General features: G+C 38.5%; 1 protein-coding gene across 3 annotated transcripts in view; it reads right to left on the reverse strand.

Moving 5' to 3' along the window:
- Positions 1 to 23,630, reverse strand: part of ADAMTS9 (ADAM metallopeptidase with thrombospondin type 1 motif 9) — a 163,438-nt gene that overhangs the window by 127,161 nt on the left and 12,647 nt on the right. For all 3 annotated transcript variants that reach the window (XM_040246586.1, XM_040246587.1, XM_040246585.1), the window contains exons 4-9: positions 8,721 to 9,010; positions 6,424 to 6,507; positions 6,207 to 6,322; positions 5,162 to 5,202; positions 4,934 to 5,039; positions 395 to 541 (exon numbers count right to left, since the gene is read on the reverse strand). In XM_040246586.1, coding sequence (XP_040102520.1) covers positions 395 to 541; positions 4,934 to 5,039; positions 5,162 to 5,202; positions 6,207 to 6,322; positions 6,424 to 6,507; positions 8,721 to 9,010 — 784 coding nt within the window. The remainder of the gene's footprint in view (positions 1 to 394; positions 542 to 4,933; positions 5,040 to 5,161; positions 5,203 to 6,206; positions 6,323 to 6,423; positions 6,508 to 8,720; positions 9,011 to 23,630) is intronic.

A 23,630-nucleotide genomic window follows, 5' to 3' on the forward strand; every position in this document is an offset into this window, starting at 1 on the left:
GGGGATGTCTCACTTCCCTATCTCTTTCCAACCCCAAATTACTAACTTAGAAGCACATAAATATTTGTCTTCCTTCATCATGTTATCACATTCATGGTCTCTTCCCCAAGACCTGAACAGATTTCATAGCTTTACCAAGAATGAAGCAACATTTACATATTCTCTTTAAGATCTCAACATTTTCTTCAGCTCAGTCTGCAATCTTCTAAGTGCTGGCGAGGACATGAACTACACAGATGTCAGAGAGTATTTTTCTTTTCCCTCCTCCCAGGAATGTCAACAAAAATAACAACTCAAAAGGAATGCTTGACTCTACGTTTTCTTTCCCACAATGAGTTCACTGCATGTAGGTCAGATACTAGCATGAAGGCTGTACTCAAAGTTCGAGTCTTACTCTAAAAATTCAGTGATATATTTTCGACTACACTTTGACCACATCCAGGGGTTGGTGTTGAAGTTCAGTGTTGGGGCCATGACATGCTGGGGGCTCTTGATTCCTTCTTCTTTGCACTTATTGTTGTCATCATGAGGCATGTTGAACCTAAGGCAGAGAAGACAATGATAAAAAAAAAGTTAATAAACAATAAGGGACTGAGCTGTTATAATTGCTCTGAGAACGCAGCTAAGAGAAAAAATTTAACAGACTACTGCATTATGGATAAGAACCTGAATCCTGGTGAGCAGAACAAAACTTACTAGAGGATTAAAGGTAGAGAATAGAATAAAACGTATTTTTGACTCAATTGAATGTAAAGTGACTTTAATGTAAAAAAAAAAAAAGGAAAAGATGTGAACTGGGCCATTATTTGGCTTAGCTGTATTTTGTGGAATTGCAGAGGCTCTGCATGTGCTGTAGCTGGTGCTAGAATACAGTAGTTGGAATTCCTAACAAGCTGTTAAAGGCCAATTTATAGAGTCAAGAATTTGGCAGGTTATGATAACACTATTCACATAAAGAGTCAGTCAAGTGTCAAAACCTGAAGCCAAAAGCTTTCTAATGAGAGGCTCACGGTGGGTCTTGGCATCTCCTCCTTTTTGGGTCAGGTTGACAGACACTAAAACCATGTAAGTATACCATTATAGAGCTATACAAAGTTCGTGCACAATAAAACCCATTAAGGAAAGCTGCAAGCATGGAAACCAGAGGCGTGCCAATTCAGTTGGCTTAACTCAGAGATGGCAAATAGTTTCAAGCTTCATGCCAATGACAATTGATTGGTACTGGCTTCCTGAAAATCTGGGCACAAAAGAATTCTTAAACTAATCCAGGTTCCACCCTCAAAAATGGCTATGATGGAGTGCCAACGTCCTCTTGGGTGTGGGAGGGAACTTAGCAGCAGCATTAACACATATTTGCCATTCTTGGCTTAGAGAAAGGAAGTGGGGGAAAAAAATGACAGGAAGCATTTCTCAATCCAGAAACATCAGTTCTATGACCCACATGCCTTTCTCAGTCAGATAATTATCCACTGGGCAACAGCCTCACAGGGGCTCTCCTCTCTGGATGACTATTCCTAATCACAAAACTGACGCATCTGACTAACTTGGCATTTAGGGAGAAATTCCCCTGACTTTACTTCATATGTTTAGATATGAAAACAAGAAAGTCAGACAGAAGTAAACTGACTTGCTTTATATAAAAATAAAAGCTGGAATAAAAGTCTGTGAGGTCCATCCCAATAATTTCTCATGTTTTATTTCCTTTTTCTTTTAAAACCTTAGGCCCCTCACTAATTGCCAGATGGGAAAACTCCAACTCTTTTGGTTGGACTTAATAGTAATGGATGCTTAAGAGTCTATTTTCTTAAAGAAATGACTGCCCAGGATTCTAAAACCCAGATGCAGATTCGGTGTAACACCTCCGTCAACAAACCTAATACAAGAAAAGCTTTCAAATCTTCCTTGTTTGTTTCTCTCTGGTGCAAAGGAGCTGGTGTTTATTCCCCAAGCCACCATGACTTGATAAAATCCAGTTTATTTCATCATGTAAACAGAAAACTTTTTTTTTTTCATTCAAATGTCAGGCACGTTTGTTCATAGCAGGGGTTATATAACAATAACCCTTCATCGAGCACTTACTAAAAAATAATTAACAAGACTTTTTTAGCATTCACAATGCACTAGCCAGTGTGTTAAATGCGTTTGATGTTTTATTTAACTTAATTACTTATTTGACCCAATGAATAATATGCTATTACTATTCACATTTTACAGAAGAGGAAATTGGGAAGTAGGAGGTTTAACTATTTGATCAAGGTCACATGGTTATTAAGTGGGCTAGAACTGGAGTTTACTTCAGTCTAATACCTCCTGTTTTGGAATATATACAAACTACATTCTCTCCTGTGAGGCAAGATATGGACAATTTTTCAGGAACACTGTGTAAGGATTTCTATGTTCAGTAGAGACTCAATTACTTCCCCAATTCTTCCTGACTCTTAGATTCTCAGTGTCTATGAAGCTGGTACAAGAAGGCAGGAGCTACTTTTTGAAGCATCCAATGATGCTCAACAAATAGAAGGTTGGTTACTTTTTCCTCCGAGCAGCTCTTGGATTTTATCAGAAAGTCATGACCATAACAACTTAACATTTAATTTTGAAAAAGTTAATTAGAAAAATTTGTTAGAGAATATGGTAGGAAATTAAAAAAAAAAGATTTTCCCTTTTCTTAACATAAGAACAAAGATAACTCTAGGAAACAAAGTGCCAAAACAAAAATAATTCACCAACAGGCTAGGAATACACTTTCTATTTACGCCACAACTCACATCATTCGCCGACTACTTGATTTCTTACTTCCTGACACTTTTGAGATAGGGTGTATATGTTGTTTCCATCTTACAGGGAGGGAAATAGCATATATTTTCCTCAAGTCAAAGGGAATGTTGTAACAATTCAGTCCAGATCTTGGCTATCTGGCTACCTGCTGACTTTTACCCTAGAACTGATGCTCCAACATCATATGCTGCTATGCCTTCATTAGCTACCACAATTTGGTTGGCTACTACAATTTGGTTAACTTAATATCTCTAAGTCGAACACACACACTTAATAATATCTACTTTGTGGGGATTATAAAGATTAAGGGAGATAATATAAATGAAAGCTCCTGGAAACACGTCAACAGCATAGTTTTTACAGGGGAGTTGTCTGTTAACTGTGAATTAAGACTTCTATATGGCATAAATATTTTGTTGTTGCTATTTAAAATTCTTACATTACTTAAAATGTCAATTTTATAACCTGGCTATCTAAAAGAGGTTTATAAACTCTTTGGGGGAAAGGAATTAATAGGAAATTGGTTATATTTCTTTACACAGTATATTTTTGTTAGCCCTATTTTTTGGGGAAATGTTAATCTGTTAAGCAAATACACCCTTGCCCTTGGAATACATTCTTGTCTCTGTAACTTTCCTTGTTCCGTGTTCTGGGGCAGGAATAGTTGCCACATTGAAACATCACCCTATTCCTCACTATGAAATCTACATCTCCGATTTAAAGGTCTAAAGCAATTTACTAGGTTTCATGTAAAACAAATAAATGAAAATCCTCCAAAGATTCTGTTAAAATAAGTATGGGGGAACTGAGCTAAAATCAACACCTGAGTTAAAATCAATACAGGACTTATCAGAAACTTTACTTCATGGTATTTGGCCTTGACACTCCAAACATGGCTAGGAAATTTTTTTTTTTAATCACTGGATTACAACACTCTTATTTCGCCCCATAGACTATTCTCTTGGAATCAGTATAAGAGTACCAAACTTTGGGAAATGCTGGTAGAATCAGTAATTTTCAAATCTAGTTCCAAGAAATCCTTGAGTTTCATGAAGGTATTTGAGAAATCAAGGGACAGAGAGACGATTGACTAAAAAGGATTCTGATCCATCACCAAGGCTTAATTGAAAGTCATGCCTTTTTTATTCTGTAAATATTGAGCACCTTCTGATATTTCCATTGGAGAATAAAAGGAGTGCGCTCTTAAAATATGCTTGAAATACATTCATTATATGTAGAAATGGGATAAGAGATTGTGGAACTGGGATTAGAGATTCCTCTATATATGCGTATTGCATTACACCTACCGTAGTACACTGCATATAAAGTGCCTTCAAAAAACGTTTGGCAAATGAAAGAGTTTGCTTAATAGATGATGCTATCTCTAAAGTAAACAACTGACATGCAGATCGATACAGAGCTATTTTTGAAAATTATTCCAAAAAGATATAAGTAATTTAATCACTGTAGAAAGAAAAGATGGCAGATAAAAATCTGGAATAATTTTAAGTAAATTTATACTGTTTTGCCCCACATTCTAATAAGGCTTTGTCGCTAAAGAACAAAAACGAAAAACCAATTTCATAATGACCAGACACTTAGTGATCATAAATAGGAAATGGTTTCTTTCTTCTCTGTATCTTTGTTCATTCTTTCCCCTGAAAGAGGGTCACCTCTGTTCTCAGAGGCTAGTATCTGAAGGACAAACTTGTATAACCAGAATCAGGAGTGATCTGGCTTTGGGAAAATTGTGCAGGCCACAACAATGTTGGAGGACCCTAAAAACAAAGGTAAGTTTTCAGGGCTGATATACTCTCTGCTTCAGTGGAAGGGGTAGAAAGACCTCCTTTCCCACTTCAAAGCAGAAGCACTTTGAAGTGGGAAAGGAGCATACTAGACCTTGCCTGGTAAACCTGTTCAGTTAAGCCAAAGAGACACAGGAGGTAAGGCTGAACAGGGTGCACTGCATTTACTCAGCTTTCTGAAGTCAAAGTCATTTCTTCCAACAAGGTTCAAAGCTTTTCAACCCTGCAAACTCAACTATGCCTTGAGAAGTGTCTTACACCTTTTAAAGTCCAGTGAATGCTCACTGACGCAAAGGAACAAAAGGTTTAGGTCACTGCAGATTAAATGAAAATATGGAACGGAAACATACACATGGCCCAGTTCATGGGCTATTGTGAAAGCTGTACTCAATCCACTATCTTCACTGATGGAGCAGCTTCTGTATGGATCACAAATGGTTCCCAGTTCAGCCAGACCTATTAGAAAGGAAAACAAACAAACAAACAAACAAGGATTTACTTTAAAAAGCATTTGTGGCTTGGAAGAAAAGCTTGTCATAAAGTGTTGAAGCCAGAGAGGATACGCACAGCAGACTCACCTAATGTATCACATTTGTCATGAGCTCTGCAGATATCCTGTCTGAAAGCAAAGCAGACTTGCTTTAGGGCCTTGACACACAACAGTAAACACCAATACAAGCAAACACTTCAGCCTTTCAGGTATTCACACCACCACTACTTTAGGGATGGGGAGGGATGACAAAAAGCTAGTTAACAGAGCCAGGGGTTTGCATCAAAAAATTTATGAATCACTGACTTATAGATTAAAAGCTACTTTGAGTCGTCTCCTGTCAACCAGGGTAGCCAAGGGCAAATGAAAATCTTTCCACCCAGGATTTTCCTCATACCTTGAAACAAGTTTCTACTTTCTGAAAAAAACATTCTGAGAAAGTTATAAATGCCTTTCACTTAAGTTTAGTTAATGTTTGTGACCATATCAAAGATGGTTGATGGAAGACACAACTAGGCCAGCATTAATTCTGTACTGTCTGAGCCACCAGGGAAGCGCAAGGCCAGCATACTTCTTTGTTGCCCTGCATAGCATTTTAAATATTTTGAACTAGAAGCTACCATTTAAAAACTAGGAGCATTCACATTTAAAAAAAAAAAAAAAAAACCTCATTTCTGGCTTTTTACAGAATCACAAAAGCTGGCAAGACTGTATGTATATCCTGCACAGTAATGACCAGCTCAATCTGAATGGCAGCTGCCCCCTCTATAAGGGCGTTTACTTTCAGGACTGTCTAACACACTTATTGCCTACTTGGTAACTATGGGTTAGTGGTTCTCAACCAGGTGTGACACTGTCCTCTCCCCCATGCAACCTCAGAGAGCATCTGGCAACGTCTAGACAACAGTTTGGCGGTCACAGTCAAGAAGAGGGAGAGCTGCCAGCATACAATAGGTAGAGACAAAGGATGCTGCCAACCATCCCGCAGGGCACAGGGCAGTATCTGATCCAAAACGCCAGTAGTGCTAAGGCTGAAAAACTCTGGACTAGGGGCTAGCTAGCAGCAATACACAACCTTATCCCATCAAGGTGACCAGAAACTAAAAGACTGGAAGGATAAGACATCCATATACCTCGTTACAAGAACCGCTGTATCATGCTGGATTCCGCCTGGATGGTTCTTTGAATGCTGCCACTGGCAAAAGTTTTTTAATGTTGTCTGGGCATTAAAAGATATGGAAGGTCCTTCCTAAATACAGACAAGAATTATGGTTGATCCACTGTGCCAACATCAATTAGATATGCCATTTAGGATACAGAGAGAAGAAAAAAGAAATAAAACTTTATTACCTGTTCATTATGAATCACAACTAAGTTCACAATAACAATATTAATTAAATTTCCAATACTTGGGTCTTTATAGATAGAGGCTACCTGTAACCGAGATAAATTTTTCAGTTAATTGTGAATTCTTTGTAAGCAATAAGCAAATCACTTCTTATGCTGGTCTCCATGGCTTTTTATGGTTCATAAACATATGCATTTTGGAGTTGTGAATTTTCATTCGGTCAACAAATATTTCTTAAAACTATCTTTGTAAAATGCATAGATGGCAATTTCAGAGAGTAAATTTACTCTCTGAAATTGCCATCTATGCAACCACATTGTCACATAACTTAGCAGTTCTCAGTGCCAAAACACTTTTGATCAAGCATTTTTATCCCAGTGGAAGCTGGACTGCCTTTTATGCAATCTCACATGGGCAACAAGCTTGCTAATACTGTTGATGTACCAACCATTTATATTCTCCATAATCTGGTAACTTTTTTTTTTCTCCATTATTACTGTTAATTACTAGAGCTACACCCATTGAATGCTTGCTGTGGACTAGATCCTTGCTAAAAACTGCATATGCCTTTGTATTTAGTCCCCATAGCAACACTCAAACTAGGTATGACCATAATCTTTGCTTAGCAAATGAGAAAAATGAGGCTCAGAGAAGTTAAGCAACTTGTCCAAGACTAAACAGAGAGTGGTAAATAGCAGAGTCGAAACTTTCAAGCAAGATTAATTTGACCTTAAGTCCATGCTTGTCATTAAAATTCTTGACAGATCTGAATTTATGGGGTAGAAATGGAGTTGAGTCTGTAAAAGGCATGACTAGGTTTTTCTTTCCCTCCACCAGAATAGGAGAGGGCTGGGGCACAAGGGACTGAACTTGAAGAAGGGGGTGAGGGAGAGTGGGGGTAAGAGGCAGGTGGGTGGGGGGATGAGGAACATAGCGGAGTGATTCACAACACAGGTGAATTCACAGGGAAAGCACAAGGAGAACCACAGGCCATAGAGAGGAAAGAAGAAACTCTAAATGGATGTTCCGAAAGGGCAGCTTTTCATATGCATTTGGGGAATGTAATACAAGTAGATTTCCGTTCAAATAAACTAGGGTCAGTCTATTAATAGGAATGCTAGCCTTAGGCTTGAAATGAATGAAGGCAGAGCATATGGACTATTATGGGACAATCTCCAATATTTCAAGACAACAGGAATATGTAAAACCATATTACATATGCTCCATCTCTGAAAAAATACACCCATACATGTCTGCTTAAGAAGTGTCTAGAGCTGCACTGTCCAACATGGTGGCCACTTGCCAAGTGGTCACTGAACAACTGAAATGTGGCTTGTCTGAACTGAGATGTGTTTTGAGTGTGACACTCATACTGGGCTTTAAAGTCTTACTATCGAGGAAAACTCATTTCATTAATATTTTTGAAATAACATTTAGATATAAAAAAATACATGATTAAAATTGACTTTTCCTGTTTCTTTTGTGTGCATGGCTAACAAAATTTTAAATTACATTCACCTACGTTTTTAAACATGGCTTGCATCATATTTCTATTGGACAGTGCTGGTTAGAAACATGGGCAAATAAACTTGCCACATAGGTGGCCTCTGGCAGACTGGGTAGGAGAAAGCACTTAGGCTTTTCCCCTAGTCTTTGGATCTGCTTGATCTGTTTTTCTATCATGCAAATTTATTACTTTTTCAATTCAAAATGGGAACAGAAAAATTCAAAATTTAAGTGAGAGATTCCTAAGCCTCACCCCAAAACTACTTAATTAAAAATCCTGGGGGCAGGGGATAGAGCCATTTTACTAAGCTCCACCAGTGACTCTGATTCACAACCAGGGCCCAAATGTCTTACTGGTGACCCATACCTGGCTGTGCTGGTTCACATGTCAAAGGGCACTGATTTGGAGAAGTAGACAGGCTGAAGATCACATGCAGTCTCTAAGCTACGTTTCTGGCTTTACATGATCATGGACAAGCAACTCAACTCCTGTGAGGTTCAGTTTTCTTATCAACAAAATAGGAATGACACTCTACCTAGCAGAGTTGGCAGGAGGATTAGAAATGATGCCTTTTAAGTAAGAAGTACATTGTCTAATGCAGAATAAACACTATTTACACTCATTATTGTCATTGTCAAGAGCAGCCAATGAATAATCTTATATTCTCTTCAGTCACTTGCCTGAATCGTTGAAATGCCAGCCCTGAATGATCCTCCAAAGCACTGGGTGGAAACCCATTCCCAAAGGCACATTTAGAAACATCGTAAATCACCTACTTTTGAAGATACTTACAATTGACATTAAAGTTAAAATATAATGTTGAAGGTTCGCTCCATGGTATAAAACCATTCTGTTGTCTGCTACCACCATCACTTCTACAAACCGTGGATAGGATAAAAAACGTTTTGTTCTTCTGTGGGTCCCCTTTTCCCTTGCGCTGTCTGTTTTGCTACCATTGGCAGGAAGCGTGCTTGTGGTTAAGCTGCTATTTAACACGGCCATGTCATCAGCCAGGCTACTCCTCCCTCTCCATTTTCTTGTCCTCGTCTTCCTCTTGTCCTTACTGTGACTATTTCTATGTTCTGTAACAAATCAGATGGCATGCATTACATTTTGAGCCACATCTATTTCATACTAAGAATTTAATTTGACAGGTTTTAAAATGATGCCTCTGCAGTCAAATTACATACAAAAATCAAGTTGTACCCAATATGGACTCTCCAGGTAAAACTCAATCTGTGCTCTCATTTAAATGACTAAAGACTTGAAATCAGCCTTCCTGGAAGCTTCCATGTTGTGTGTGTGTGTGCTAGTTGCTCAGTCGTGTCCAACTCTTTGCAACCCCACGGACTGTAGCCCACCAGGCTCCTTTGTCCATGGGATTCTCCAGGCAAGAATACTGGAGTGGGTTGCCATTTCCTTCGCCAAGGAAGCTTCCATAAATGCTCACGTCAATTATTAGAAAATCACGCCTGAGTTTAGGGGAAACAATTGCTTATTCTCTTCATTTGGTAACAAAAGTCTGACTGGGGTTTAAGTGGTTTGTATTCATTGTTCTTTGCTATTCATAGAGTAAGGGCCAACAAGGCAGCTATAGAGCTCTAGACAATGGAAATGGAGATGCTTCATGTACATCACTTTTCATATTCAATGAGATACAGTGTAAAGGGGCCTGAGCAGAACACAAGGTGATAGTACAAAGAACTACTGAAAATGCATGACAGGGTATTATTCTATTACCATATTCAATCACTGTAATACATGAAATATAAGAATAGAATCACTGCTGTTCAGTGCCTACAAATCTTTAATTATTTCAGGGCTCGGTTACAGAAGTAGATTATACTCAGAGAGTATGAATAGGTATTTGGGACTGTGATATATAATATCAGATGGGCTCTCCTCATTTCTGATTCTAGCCTAAGTACCTCTTGGATTCTACACAATCTTGCAGCTGAAAGTGTGGTCCATGGACCAACAACATCTGCAACCCCTGGAAGCTTGTTAGAAATATAAACTCTCAGGCCCCGCTCTAGACCTGATAAATCAAAATCCACATTTTAACAAGATCTCTAAGTGATTTATATTCATGTTACAGTTTTGACAAGTACTAGTTTTGAACCCAGTTTGAGGCTTGTGTTGCTGGTGAAAATATTCAGTCATCAACCACACAATAAACAAAATAAGCATAAAAGTGCCTGCCAAAATATCCTTTGAGTAAAAACAGAACTTAATCAGTTGTCTTGCCAATCAAATCACAAATGTGTTTCAAAGCTTTAATGCCACTAATCTGTAGTCCAAATAGGCAACAGAATTGTACAACTAAGAAATATGCTTTCCTAAAACACAATTAATGGAATTTATTACACCAGTAATAACAACAACAAGTTAAAGTTTTAGTCCTTTCATATTTGAGGGGCTCAAATATTTAACCATTATAAGCTATTTCTAAAACAATCAATTAGGCCAGCATGTGTATTTTGCCTAAGTAGACTGTTTTAGTGGTTGTTAAAACAGCGATATCAGTCCAAACTGTCAAACAAGTTACGTGTGGCGCAGCTTTAGATAATGTGACCAGCCCTAAGCCTGGTACACAGTAGGATTCGACATTAGACTACTTTTCTTCCAGTCTCTCTTTCAAGAGTATTCATCTATGTATGTGTGTGCACTTAGTTGCTTAGATGTGTCCAGTTCTTTGTGAACTAATGGACTGTAGCCTGCCAGACTCCTCTGTCCATGGAATTCTCCAGGCAAGAATACTGGAGTGAGTTGCCATTTCCTCCTCCAGGGGATTTTCCCCAGCCCAGGGATTGAACCTGCATCTCATTTGTCTCCTACATCAGCAGGTAGATTCTTTTACCACTGAGCCACCTGGGAAGCCCCATTCATATATGTATATCCATGCCATATAGGTACTTAGGCTGTCATTCCAATTTTAATTCACCAGTGATTATAAATAAATATGAATCAAGCACCTACTACATGCCAGATATTGAACTAGGCCCTTTTACATGTTATCTTATAATTCTCAGACAGAGAAAATTACGTCTACTGTACAGATGAGGAAACTAAGTCTCAGAGAGATTAAGCAACTTGTCCAATGTCACATAGATGGTGTGGTGGTATCAGGAATCAGCCATCGATTTGATCAACACCCTAAACAGTGCTCTTTCTATCACATAAGACTACTTAAGAGCTAGGAACTGAAATGGGCTCATGATTTGGTACTGAGCCCACAGTGGAAAATAGTATCTGGTGCATATCTTCACAAACACTAGCTTTCTATAATAGGTATGCGGAAGCCACATTGAAAACTGGATGTTAGTTTGTGCTGTATTTCAGATTCCACTTCTTTGTCAAGTATCTTAAAGTGGAAGGTTACATTTTTGATTTGAGATCTTTCTTTCTTAACGTGTGTGTGTTGGGTCATTCAGTTATGTCTGACTCTTTTTGACCCCATGGACTGTAGCCTACCAGGCTCCTCTGTCCATAGGATTCTCCAGGCAAGAATACAGGAGTGAGTTGCCATGCCCTTCTCCAGCGGATCTTGCCGACCCAGGGATCGAGCCCAGGTCTCCTGTATGGCACGTGGATTCTTTACTGTGTGAGACATTTAGAACACATAGTATAAATGTCCTTCCAAGTCATGCTTCAGCTGCATCCCATACGTTTTGATATGTTGTGCCTTCATTTTCATTTATCTCAAAGTACTTCTCAACTTCTTTGATTATTCAGGAGTGTGCTATTTACTTTCCAAATATATTTGAGTTTCCCATTTTTTCTGTTACTGATTTCCAGTTTCATTTTACTGTAGTCAGAGAAGATACTCTGCATTACTTCTATAATTTTAAATTTATTGATATATTTTATAGCTTCGCATATGGTGTAGTCTGGAGAATGTTCTATGTGTACTTCAGAATAATGTGTGCTCTGAAGTAGAGTGTTCTACAGATATCTGTTAGGTATATAGTTGGTTTACAGTGTTGTTCAAGTTTTCTATTTATTAGTTAATCTCCTTAGCTAGTCTATCTACTACTGAAAGTAGTATTGAAGTTTCCAACTATTGCTGTTGAATTTTTTATTTATCTCTTAATTTATATCAGTTTTTGCCTCGCACATTTCAGTGCTCTGATATGAGATGCATATTTGTTTATAACTGCTAAATATTTATAATGAATGGACCCTTTTACCACTATAAAACATTTTGATAAACCTTATATCAGTAAAGTGAAGTAAGCTTGTCACAAAAGCCAATAAATTACATGATTCCAGTCATATGAAATTTCCAGAACAGGCAACTCTATAAAGACAAAAGTAGATTAGCTCCTAAGTGCTGGAGGCAGGGTGGGGACCTTGGCAGGGGAGTTGATAGCTAATGGGTACAGGGTTTCTTTTTCGAGTAATAAAGATGTCCTATTACTGACTGTGATGGTGGTTGGCACATAACGGTGAACAAAATGAAAATCACGGGACACTTTAAACGGATGAATAGCATGGTATGTGAATTATATCTCAATAAAGCTGTGAAGAAAAGAAAATATGTTACTTAGTTTGTGAAAAGCAAATAATCTTTACTTACTGTCTTCCATAAATATTTTGACTTAAAAGATTTATTTAGAGAGAAGTATAACTACAGCAAGAAAAATACTGAGGAAATACTACATAGAATTCACTCTTTCGACCACATAGAAGAATCATCTCTAGAGAATCATCAGGGGGTACTTGGACATGGGAAATCCTGAGAATAAATCAGGCACTAATTGCAAAAAAAAAGTACACTTAAGTAGCAAAGTTGAAAAAATTAAGGCATTAATCACTAAAAGAGATTTCTAACAAAGAAGAGAAATAATGGAGAATAACTCAGGCAAATCCTAATACAACTGGAAGACATTTCATTCGCAACTAATCTTTGTATCAAAGAAACAATTTAGTATGCTATATATGGTATAAAAATCCAGGAATAAAATTATGTCTTCAGAATCAAAAAGAACATCTTCTATTACATACTTCCCCAGTCTTTTACCCATCTGACCTTTTATCTTAATGAGTTAGAATATTTATTGACCTAATTAGCCCAACTAATTTCTACCACATTAACCATTTTAGCAGGCAGTTTTGAATTCGGCTTTACAAAGACTAAAAGCTGTAAAGATTCAAACATTCACTATGACTACAAATCCAAGAACATTTTTACTGAGAATGGAAAAACGAGACACTTTAACTGGTATATCTGCTCAACTCTCTTGCCTCTGAATAGAAACTGTTAATATCGGAGAACGATTTTCACCAAGGGACACACATTGCCAGGATAAAAAGTAAGTCATTCACATTTCTCTTTAGTGACCTGATAGCATAATGGAATGAAGCTTAGTATTTCAAATTTGCAATGTCACTTTGCTAATAGTTTTATCAGAATGAGCTACATAATGAAATTTCACCCTGGTAGGAAGCATGGTATAAATGATCAGTGTATTTTTGCTCTTCATTTCACCCACATAAAGCTTTATATTTATTATTACTTTTTAATAAGATATAATTTTATACTATAAAATTAGTATTTTTAAAGTATACAGTTCAATGGTTTTTGGTGCATTTACAGAGCTGTGTAATCATTTCTACTACCTAATTTTAGAATACCTGTACTGCCAAAAGAAGAGACCCTGTACCCATCAAGTTATCACTCCTCATTCTTCCTCTTCCCCTCAGTCTTTGGCAATCATTGACCTATTTTTGTTATCTATGGATTCGCATTTAATACAAATGCAGTCATGCTTCTTTCACTTGGCACAATGTTTTCAAGGTTCATCCATGTTGTAACTTGTATCGGCACGCTATTACTTTTTGCTGCCATCTAGTATTCTACTATACAGATGTATCACCTTTTGTTCATTCATTCACTCATTAGTGGGCATTTGGGTTCTACAATTCAACTGAATAATGTTGCCTTAAATAAGCATGCACAATTTCTTTCTGTGACTATTATTGGATTTCTCTCTAGGGAGAATGACGGTTCTTTTAAAAAACAATTTTCTGGCTTAAAAATAATTCTAAAGACAAGCTGTTTGTACCCTTAAATGATCTTTTCTGAATCACTTTTCTTGGTCTTAGTTTTCTGACCTCTTCAATGGGTATATGAATAGCTGTTTACACTCTTAAGGGTATTGTGAGACTTAAGAAAGTGTATAAAAAATTACTTCCAAATTACAAACTGAATTTTAAAATCTTATTTTTTCGTATCTATTTTGTGCAAAGCACTGGCCAAGTAAGTTGAAAAAAAAACAACAAAACAGAAATAAGACTTGGGAAGGATCCTTAAAAACAAAGTATCATAAAAACTTAAGATAGTATCAATATTAAAAAACGTGACAGCAAAAAAAAAAAAATTTGCTTATTTACTGGCAAAAATGTCTTAAATGAACTTCATTTCACATTGCCATGCCATAAAATGCATATGACATTACTAAACAACTGGAATTATTTTAGAAAATAACATCCAGGCCTGGTTATTCTGAGTTAGTTACTCACTGAGTGCTTCCCACCCACTGGGGCTGAGCTAAGGAGACTCGAATGTTAACATTAACAGCTGGGAAGTTAATCATTGCTCTCTATGTTTATATGGTTTATCAAAATTTAACTGAATTTTCCTTGAGGCACTGAGCCACCTTTTGACTTCATGGTCTAAGTGGGCAGGGGAATCATAGCACAGGAACAAAGGGAAGGCTGGAGTGCCGGGATTTTAGAGATCTCCTTTCTGCTTCTCCAGGACGTGACAGCCAGAAGGAAGTGGACAGGAGTCCGCAGAGGTTCCACACCTGCATTCTGGAGCCAGACCAGCCCTGGTTCATGGTCCTGCCTTAGCATGGCTCTAGCTGTCCCTTCTTGGGCAATTTCCTATCTTAAAGGTTCAGTTTTCTCATCCATAAAAAGAGGATACTAACAGCACACACTTTAACGGGTAACTGTTGACTGTTAAAAGAGAAAATACGAAAAATACCTGTTGCACAGAATGTGGCTCACAGGAAAGCTCCATTTAATACTTACTGTAATAGGAATTATTAGTTGTTATTGCTTTACTAGTAGTATGCAAAACAGCCCCTCTTTATAAATTAGAATGTTGACATCAGAGTTTCTCAAACAAAACGATTTTATTTTTGGAAGAGTCTTCTAAAGGAAAGGAGGGAGGGACAGGAGGAAGGAAGGAAAGTCATAAAGACCAGCCCCCTGTTCCCTTGGAACTTGCAATCTAGGTAATAGGTGCATGCAGACTGACGTGGGAAGACCCATCCAAGATGTAATGAGATGGAAACAAATGCCACAAACACTTCCGCCTCTCAACTGGCTCCAAAGACTGATAGATACAACAAACAAAAAGTGGAAGCTGAGGGCAGCTCCCGCCCTCTGTTCTAGTCATGTTTAAGATCTACCCTCAAAGAGTTATTCAATGAAACCGCCAGAGAGAGACTCTATGAAACAGGAACCATAGTCTACTGGGATCGGAGGAAGATGGGTAAACAAGCACAATGTAGGGAAGAAAGAGATAAAACATAAAAACAAAAATAGCCATAAAACCAGTGAATATAAAGAACAATGTGTTTCCAGAAACTGGATGGGGAAGGAACTAAGGGAAGGAATTGTTCTGTGTATATAAATTTCTAAAGCATATGAATGAAAATCATCAAGACTTAATTTTTTTTAAGGGTACTCAGTTTGATAGCCTAAAAAACAACGGTGAATTCCTAGATACTCTGCTGCTGCTGCTGCTGCTGCTAAGTTGCTTCAGTCGTGTCGCCCATCAAGCTCCCAGTCCCTGGGATTCTCTAGGCAAGAGCACTGGAGTGGGTTGCCATTTCCTTCTCCACCTAGATACTCTAGAGAGTCACATACCCAAATGTGTCCCATTTCTCCAGACAAACTGTTAGTTTTGGGGCGGGGTGGGGCGGGGTGGGGGAATGGCATGCCCAATCCAACATCTAACAGTGCTCCACACACAGGGCTGGGGGACAAGGGTGCAAAGGGCAGTGGTGGGAGAGATTTCCCTTTTGGCTGGCCAGAACCTTTATGGACAATGTTTCCCCAGTAGCGGTTTACGGAACGTTAGTCCCGGAACGTATTTCCCAAAACAAGCCAAGTGGGTTTGCAAAATACTTTATACAGCATTTACATCTGGGACTTTCTCCATACACATTAGCATTTTAAGAGCTCTGAGAAGTCTTGCAGAAAAGAAACCAGTCTACGTTTTGTTTATCCACGGAATCAGGAAAATTATGGGATCCGGGCCAATTTATGAGGAGATTGAAAGTCCTTGAAAACAGAACGAGATGAAGAGGAGTGTACTGATGGACCTTCCTCTCGGGGAGAGAAGGAAATGCCATTGAGAGAAGACAATTAGAAGCTTCTTGCAGTTCAAGGGGCTGTGATGAGTGGTTGGTGGTGGGTGGTGGGAGGCATATCTGAGGGTCATCACACCACCTTCCAAGGGCTGAGTGCCTCCCCTATTCTGAAGAGGTAAATTTGCTGACGCAGGTACAGAAGCTGAGACTCTTGCCCCAAAGGCCCTGCTGCACCCTCCCATATTCAGCATCCCCCAGCTCCTTCAACTACATGCAGTAACTACAACAACACTGACTACACTATTACAATAACCCTGGCTCACATTTAAGCTTTCCACCGTGCCAAGCACTATTGAAAGCACTTTACATGGACTAGCCTGATCCTTCCTCACAGCACTATTAGCCCCATTTCATAAATGATCAAACTGAGGCACCCTTGAAATAACTTCAGAAAATATTTTAAACACATCTATTTGAAATAGCACAATGCTGAACATACCCGGGCCTGTATTTTATAGGTCTTAGAGTTTGTTTGGTTTTGCTATTAATATCCTGAAACAGCCCCCTAGGGAAATGTTGGTTTTGACTCATTCCATCTCTGAGCAATAAGGGGAGATGGGCCCTTCTGCCTAGCGGGGTCCCAGCTGTCTACAGTCACCATCCACTCTCTGCAGCCTGCTTCCGATGGTTGTTTCTTTTGTGACATGACGTGGGATCTTCCAGGCCAGTGGTCTCCAGGAGAAATAAAATGTGAGCCCCTCATGGAAGATAAGAATTTCCAGCAACCACATGTTAAAGAGTCAAAAGAAACAGATGAAATTAATTGTAATGATATATTCTAATTAACCTAATACAGCCAAAAATATTGGGTTGGCCAAAAAGTTCATTTGGGTTTTCCAGACCATCTTACAGAAAAACCCAAACAAATCTTTTGGCCAACCCAATATTATCCTTTCAACAGGCAGCACCAACGCCATTTCAAGGGCTCTGGAGCCACACGGAGCTATTGGCTATGGTACAGGCTGGTACATCCTAGGCATTAAGTGTTTGCAGTGTGAATACAGGAGGCACCGTGATGTGCTGCTAAAAGTTTGGGAGTCAGAGAGACCTATATTGAAATCCTAGTTTCTGTGCATTCAATCTGGGACCTTAGGCAGGTCACTGAAGCCCTCTGGGCCTCAATTTCCTCTACTGTGAAATGGAAATAATGATGATTCTTCCTTACCAGGGTGGTAGGAAGGGTTGAATCACTCAGTATACAGGGAAAGCGCTGAAATAGAGCCTGGTGCAGAGTAAGCGCTATAGAGGTATTGGCCACGGGAACTCATTACTAAGGTTGAGCAGCCTTTTAGGGCTGCTAGAATAAAGGGGCTTCTGCTAACATTTCTGTGTAGCTCCTGGTGGCCCTGTGATGCCCACAGTGGGTCTAGGTATGGCTCCCATATCACAGACTAAAAGGCAGTTGGGCTGGAGTCCTTTAAAAAGGCTTCTAAACAACTCCTAGAGAGCATATCTCCCACATTCCTTTGATACACCAGTCTCTCAATTTCCAGGCAACTGAGGACAAGTTTACCCACTAGGCCTGCAGTAGAAACCCTTCATCATGATGTCCATACTCTGGCCACCATGGTCCTGAGTGCTTGTAAGTACACACTGTATTCTGGTCATAGCTTGAACTCACCGGGGGCCCTCCCAACCACAGGCCACCAGCCCGCAGCACCTTGGCCCAGCTCATACATTCAATTGCTATATATTCAGCGCTTGCTGTGACAACTTAATCCCTTAAGTGAATTAAAAGCCTAATGTCTTTCTCTATAGCCTTGATATAGCTTTTTAAATGCTCTCAATAGTTTATTTATAGTTATTACACTTACAATAAACCCAGTGACACTACTAAAATCCCATTTGAGTTGTACCTCTGAACATCCTCTTTCCAGGCACCATGCATTGATTTATATTTTATTTTTATATTTTCCCTGATTTCCAGCCTGGAAAGAATATAGGAAAGAAGAGGTCTATGTTTGTTCAGGGCTCATTTTTCCATTCACTTTGGCTCCAAGATTATGAATCCCTTAAAAATTCAAAGCCTCGATCCTCTTATCCACAAAGACAGAGAAGAGACGTTCTCTAAAGTTCATTCTAAGATTGAAAACTGATGAGTTCTCATATTTAATAAGATAAAAGTGAAAAATCCTGAAAATGAAGTCTTAAGATTCAAAACCTGCAAAACCCAACAGTCTTCTCTTGGCCACTCAGAGAGGATATGAAAAAAATGACCAGTGATACACAGGGTGGGCACATAGAAGGAGACAGAATAATTGCAATGGAGAGAGACCAAGAAAAAAGAAATGTGCTCTGCGTGATGTTAAAAAATATCAAGGAAGGGACCATGTATGTGTCTCCATTTCTCACTGCAAAGTGCTTATTTTGGAACTCCTAACATAGGTGACAGTTTCTAAAAACCGTTTCTATTCTCTAATTTGACTTGTTTCACTGGAATAGCATAAAATGTCAGGATTAGGAAATAGGCTTAAAAGAAAAAAAAAAGCTCATAATCAAGCTACCTTTCAAAAACCATTATCCCACCCACAAAGCACAGAATAGGAACTTTGAGGGAAAGTGGAGGCATGTTTCCCATTCCTGTTTCCCCAGAAATGCGTGGTCACACCCAGCTGAATCTCACGCTGCTAACTTCTGCTCTGCGTGTCTCCGTCTCACTGTCCCCTGGTTTTCTCTGCTGTGTGCACATAATGTGAAGCAGAACACAGCTGCCTCCTTAGGAATTCAGGGTTTCCTTTGTAAATGTTTGCATCCATTAGGCAAGAGGAACCTATTCCTATCATTAACTACACGGGCTTGAAATTGAAAGATAGGTTTCTAGATATCAGCTAGAAAGAAACACAACAATGTCCCTTTCCGTTGGCACAGACAATGGCTTTGAATAACTAGACTTACAGAAGTCTTTCTGAGTCCACTTCTCTGCACCTGTGTCTTGGACAAACCCTATACTGCTCTGTCTACTATGCTTTCCTGCAGCATCATCCCGTGACAGCATGAAATCCACAGAACATGAAATGTTTGCAATAAATAAGGAAGACATATATGAAATAAGGGTCTGCAAATGAAAATGAAAAAAAAAAAACAAGCTGTAGTCTGGGAGAAAGTATTTGCAAACTACATTTTTGATAAAGGGCTTATATCAGAATATATAAAGTACTCTTCACTTCACTAACACAAAAACAGATGTTCCAATTTTTTTTTTTTTAAGGAATGAATTTGAACAGACACTTCACCATAGAAAATACACAGACAGCAAATAAGTACATCATTAGTCATTAGGGAAATGCAAATTAAAACTGCAGTGGGATACCACTACACACCTACTAGAATGGCTAAAATTAAAAACCAAAATCAGCCAAATGAAATGTTGCCCAAACCAAGTGCTGATGAAGATGCAGCAGGACTTTTATACCCTGCCTTTGGGACTACAAAATGGTACAGTCACCTTGAAAAGCAGATGGGCAGTTTCCTATAAACTTAAACATATGCTTACCATATAACTCAGATATCTCACTCCTAGGTATTTATCCAACTGAAAACATATGTTCACCCTGAAATCTGCATGCAAATGTTTATAGAGGCTTCATTTTTAATTGCCAAACTTTATCCCTCAACTGGGTAATAAACAAATCAAGGCCTACCCATACAGTGGAACACTATTCAGCAATACAAAGGGATGAATTACTGATGCAGGCAACAGTGTGTATGAACCCCCAATGACCATGCTTAATGATTACAGTGATATGACATTCTGGAGAAGGCCAAACTAGACAGACAGAAAGTAGGAGGCTGCTGCAAAACACAGCAGGAATCATTCTGTATCTTGATTGTGATAATGTTTACCTGACTGTATGCCAAAACTTGAAAAATTGTACACTGAAAAAGATGACTGTTTTCTGAGTATAAATAATATCTTAATAGGAAAAAATGAAGAAAATACTAGGATATATTATATATACATATGTAGTATATACATAGTTCCCAATATAATGGAAACTATATTATATATTTTCCAATATAATGGAAAATAAAAATATTTGTAAAAAATTAAAATCTTAGCAGGGAAATTCTGAGGTCTATCCCATTAATTTAAACTTTTCTCACACATCACAGGCCAAGTGCATTTTTAACACGCTACCCTAACTCTACTGTCACGTAAGATTTGGGGAATTGATTAAAAAAAGGAAGCATTTTGCCAATATTTGCCACTCATTTATTTTTATTCCTTCTCAAAGTCCACTGCTCACAAGTACACAACCACTGTATTTTGAATTTCCTCCTGGTCCTTTCTGTGACATGTAGAATGCTTTGTACTTACTAATGATTTGGGGTTGTACAGCATTTCCAGGCAGAAGTCTGGTCCAGACACAAGCAGACTCTAGCTACCCACAAATAACTATGACAAGGATTCTATAATAATCTAATCATTACAAAGAACCTAACTTTGCAGATACAAAGTTCAAGAATTTAAACCTCCAATTATATCTCAATAAAGATGCAAGGAACGAAAATTTTAAACCTCAACTGTATGAGTAAATAGCACTTTATTAAAACGAATGGGTTTAGATGAAGAAAACCCTCTTAAGAAGAGAACCATGAGCTTCTCTGATGTCTTACTCTGAAAAGACAGCCTGCTCAGGTGAAGGTCTGAAAGCCCTCAAATTTACCCTAAGTACCTCCTGCCACTATCAGCCTATACATCTGATGGCTGCCCTCTGTCCCAGGGTTCTGTCATTTCTTACTTTCTTTCTTTAAAGGACATACATCTTAAGTGTTTCAGGGGTTTCCTGGGAAGATGAACAAACTAGCAAGTATCTGTCTGACCCTTTTCCTTAAGAGTGAATGGGCTTTTGCAGAAAGGAAAATAACTGAGATCTGATGACAGGTGACAGGGGAAGGTCCTGATTTGGGACCAAAGATGAAATGGTCTACCCTTGGGCTATCTCTGAATCCAGAAGTTTATCAAAAGGGCTTGTGGGAGGCGACAGGAAAGTGCGTCATACATCATGGAGACCTTATTTCACATTCAAACCTAACCTGCCATTTCACTTTCCCAACTGCAAACTGGCTCTTCTGGGTTTCAGAACACAAGTGAGTGAAATTCTTGAATGGTAGATAAGCTAGTCTCCGTAAAAATTGTAACCTGAAGATCTTTCTATTGGTCAGTTTAAAAAAAAGAGGGGAGGAGGTTTTCAGGAGACTCCAGACAAAGGGTCAGGAAAACAATCTAACACACCACCTTTTGTGCTCAAGGAAATTATTCTGATAAGTGGCTCATCCCTGGTGGCTTTCTTCTTGCTGTGTTCTAGGTTTAGGGGCTGACCCTGCTCTTTCAAACTGCTGCAGGTGCACCCCGATCTTAGGGTAATAAAGAAGAGTCAAAGAGTGAAAGAAATGGAAAAGATACAAAGGGTCATAGGGAGCAAAAGTAAAACTAGAAAGAAAACAGTGATTGTTAACAATGGCAATGACAACAAAGTGACAAGTTCCTTAAGAGACCTAACAACCAACTGCAGCGTGTGGACCTCGTTTAGAGCATCATCTAAACAAATGTAACAAGGCATTTGGGAGACTATCAAGAAAATGCTAACATAGATACTGTTTAGATGACACGCAGTCATTACTATTGATTCTGTTCACCATGACAAACATTATCACAGGTACGTTAGAAAATGTATCTTCATTTTCAGAAACATAGAGTATTTAGAAAATGACATGATACTTAGGTTTACTTTAACAAAAAGGAAAAATAAGAAGCAAATATGGGGAAAAAACTTTCTCAACATTAAATGTAGATGGTACATACTGGTGGTTCATTTTACTTTTGCCTGTACTTTTCTTAAAGACGTTCATAATAAATGCTTTTTAAAAAACATGATGAAAATTTTTTAAAAATTAGATGAGAACAGGTCCTGTATTAGAAGTTTCTGTTTTACTACCCTTTGCCAATTTTACTGGCGTGTTGCACTATTAATCTTAATGTTAAATCAAAATAAAAGCAATATTTTAATATAAATGCACAAAGAATATAAAGCTGAGAAAACAAGCTCAAGAATTCAATTATTTAAAACAGTACTTTTCTAGTAATTTACAGAGGATTTTAGAAGTCATTGCTGTTATTGACTATTTAATAGACATAATAAGATCCATCGAAAAATTTAATAAAGGGGGGAAAGGCATATAAAGATGGATGAGGAAAAAAAAGAGGTAAACGAAAAGAAATTAAGCCGAAACAATAAACCCCAACTGAAAAAATCCATCTTTAAAGATTCCAATAGACTTGGGTTTGAGGGTCAGCTGTTTCCTCTTTACACAAGTTCATTCATGTCTCTTGAGTTCAGTTTTTTCATTTGCAAAATAGGAATAACTGACACATCTTCCTCCCGGGAAGCTGTTATAGGACTAAATGAAAAAACCCACAGTGCACTTTCACACTGACCAGCACATGGTCCCTTCAGTGTGGCCTGTTCTTAGGCTAAAAGGGGAAAGGATCTAAGGAGAGAAAAAGGCTGTGGGAAAGTGGTGGCAGGCTGGCCTCTCACACAAATCACTAATTAACCAACAACCTCAGGGGACTTCCTGGCGGTCCAGTGGTTAAGACTTTACCTTCCAATACAGCACTTGCAGGATCGATCCCTGTTGAAGCTAGGATCCCACATGCCTCTCAGCCAAAAACCAAAACATAAAACAGAAGCAATATTGCAACAAATTCAATACAAACTTTAAAAATACTAAACACACACACAAAACACCAGACAGGCTTAGGGCCAGGCAGAAGTAGGAGGTCAACCAAAGCTTCTGTCACTGCCTGGAACCCTCAAGCTGTCCCAGAATTGTTTACTTGAAGACCCCTTCTGAGGTCTGTTCTTTACCTCTGTCTCTCACTCCATTTGGGCCCTACTCTCAGGGAAGCTAATCTAATCAGCTAATCTATGCTAAATTATTAATGGGATACACGAGGTTAATGTGTAACAAGTATATACTCCAACAGAAGCAAGCTGGAGACACAGGCTTCGTGAGTCATCAGAACCTTAGTGGGAATTCCAGGCAGCAGGCAATCCTCCTCCATAACAAATCAGATTCTAGGAATGCATTTTAAAAAATCATCCCAGCAAAAAAAAAAGTTCCAGCAAAAATAATTCATCACAAATGCAATCCAATCAACAAAGGGACAGGCCAAAAAACAACTTTAGCCAGACCAGGACAAAAGGATTGTGGAAAATGGTATGTTTAGGAGCACTATAACCTGCAGGGACTTTTTCTATGTCTCTGTTTTCCTATCTGCAAAAATGAAAATTGAGGTAAAAATTAA

This window comes from Oryx dammah, unplaced genomic scaffold (assembly GCF_014754425.2).
Source record: "Oryx dammah isolate SB20612 unplaced genomic scaffold, SCBI_Odam_1.1 HiC_scaffold_9, whole genome shotgun sequence".
NCBI classification, from domain to species: domain Eukaryota; kingdom Metazoa; phylum Chordata; class Mammalia; order Artiodactyla; family Bovidae; genus Oryx; species Oryx dammah.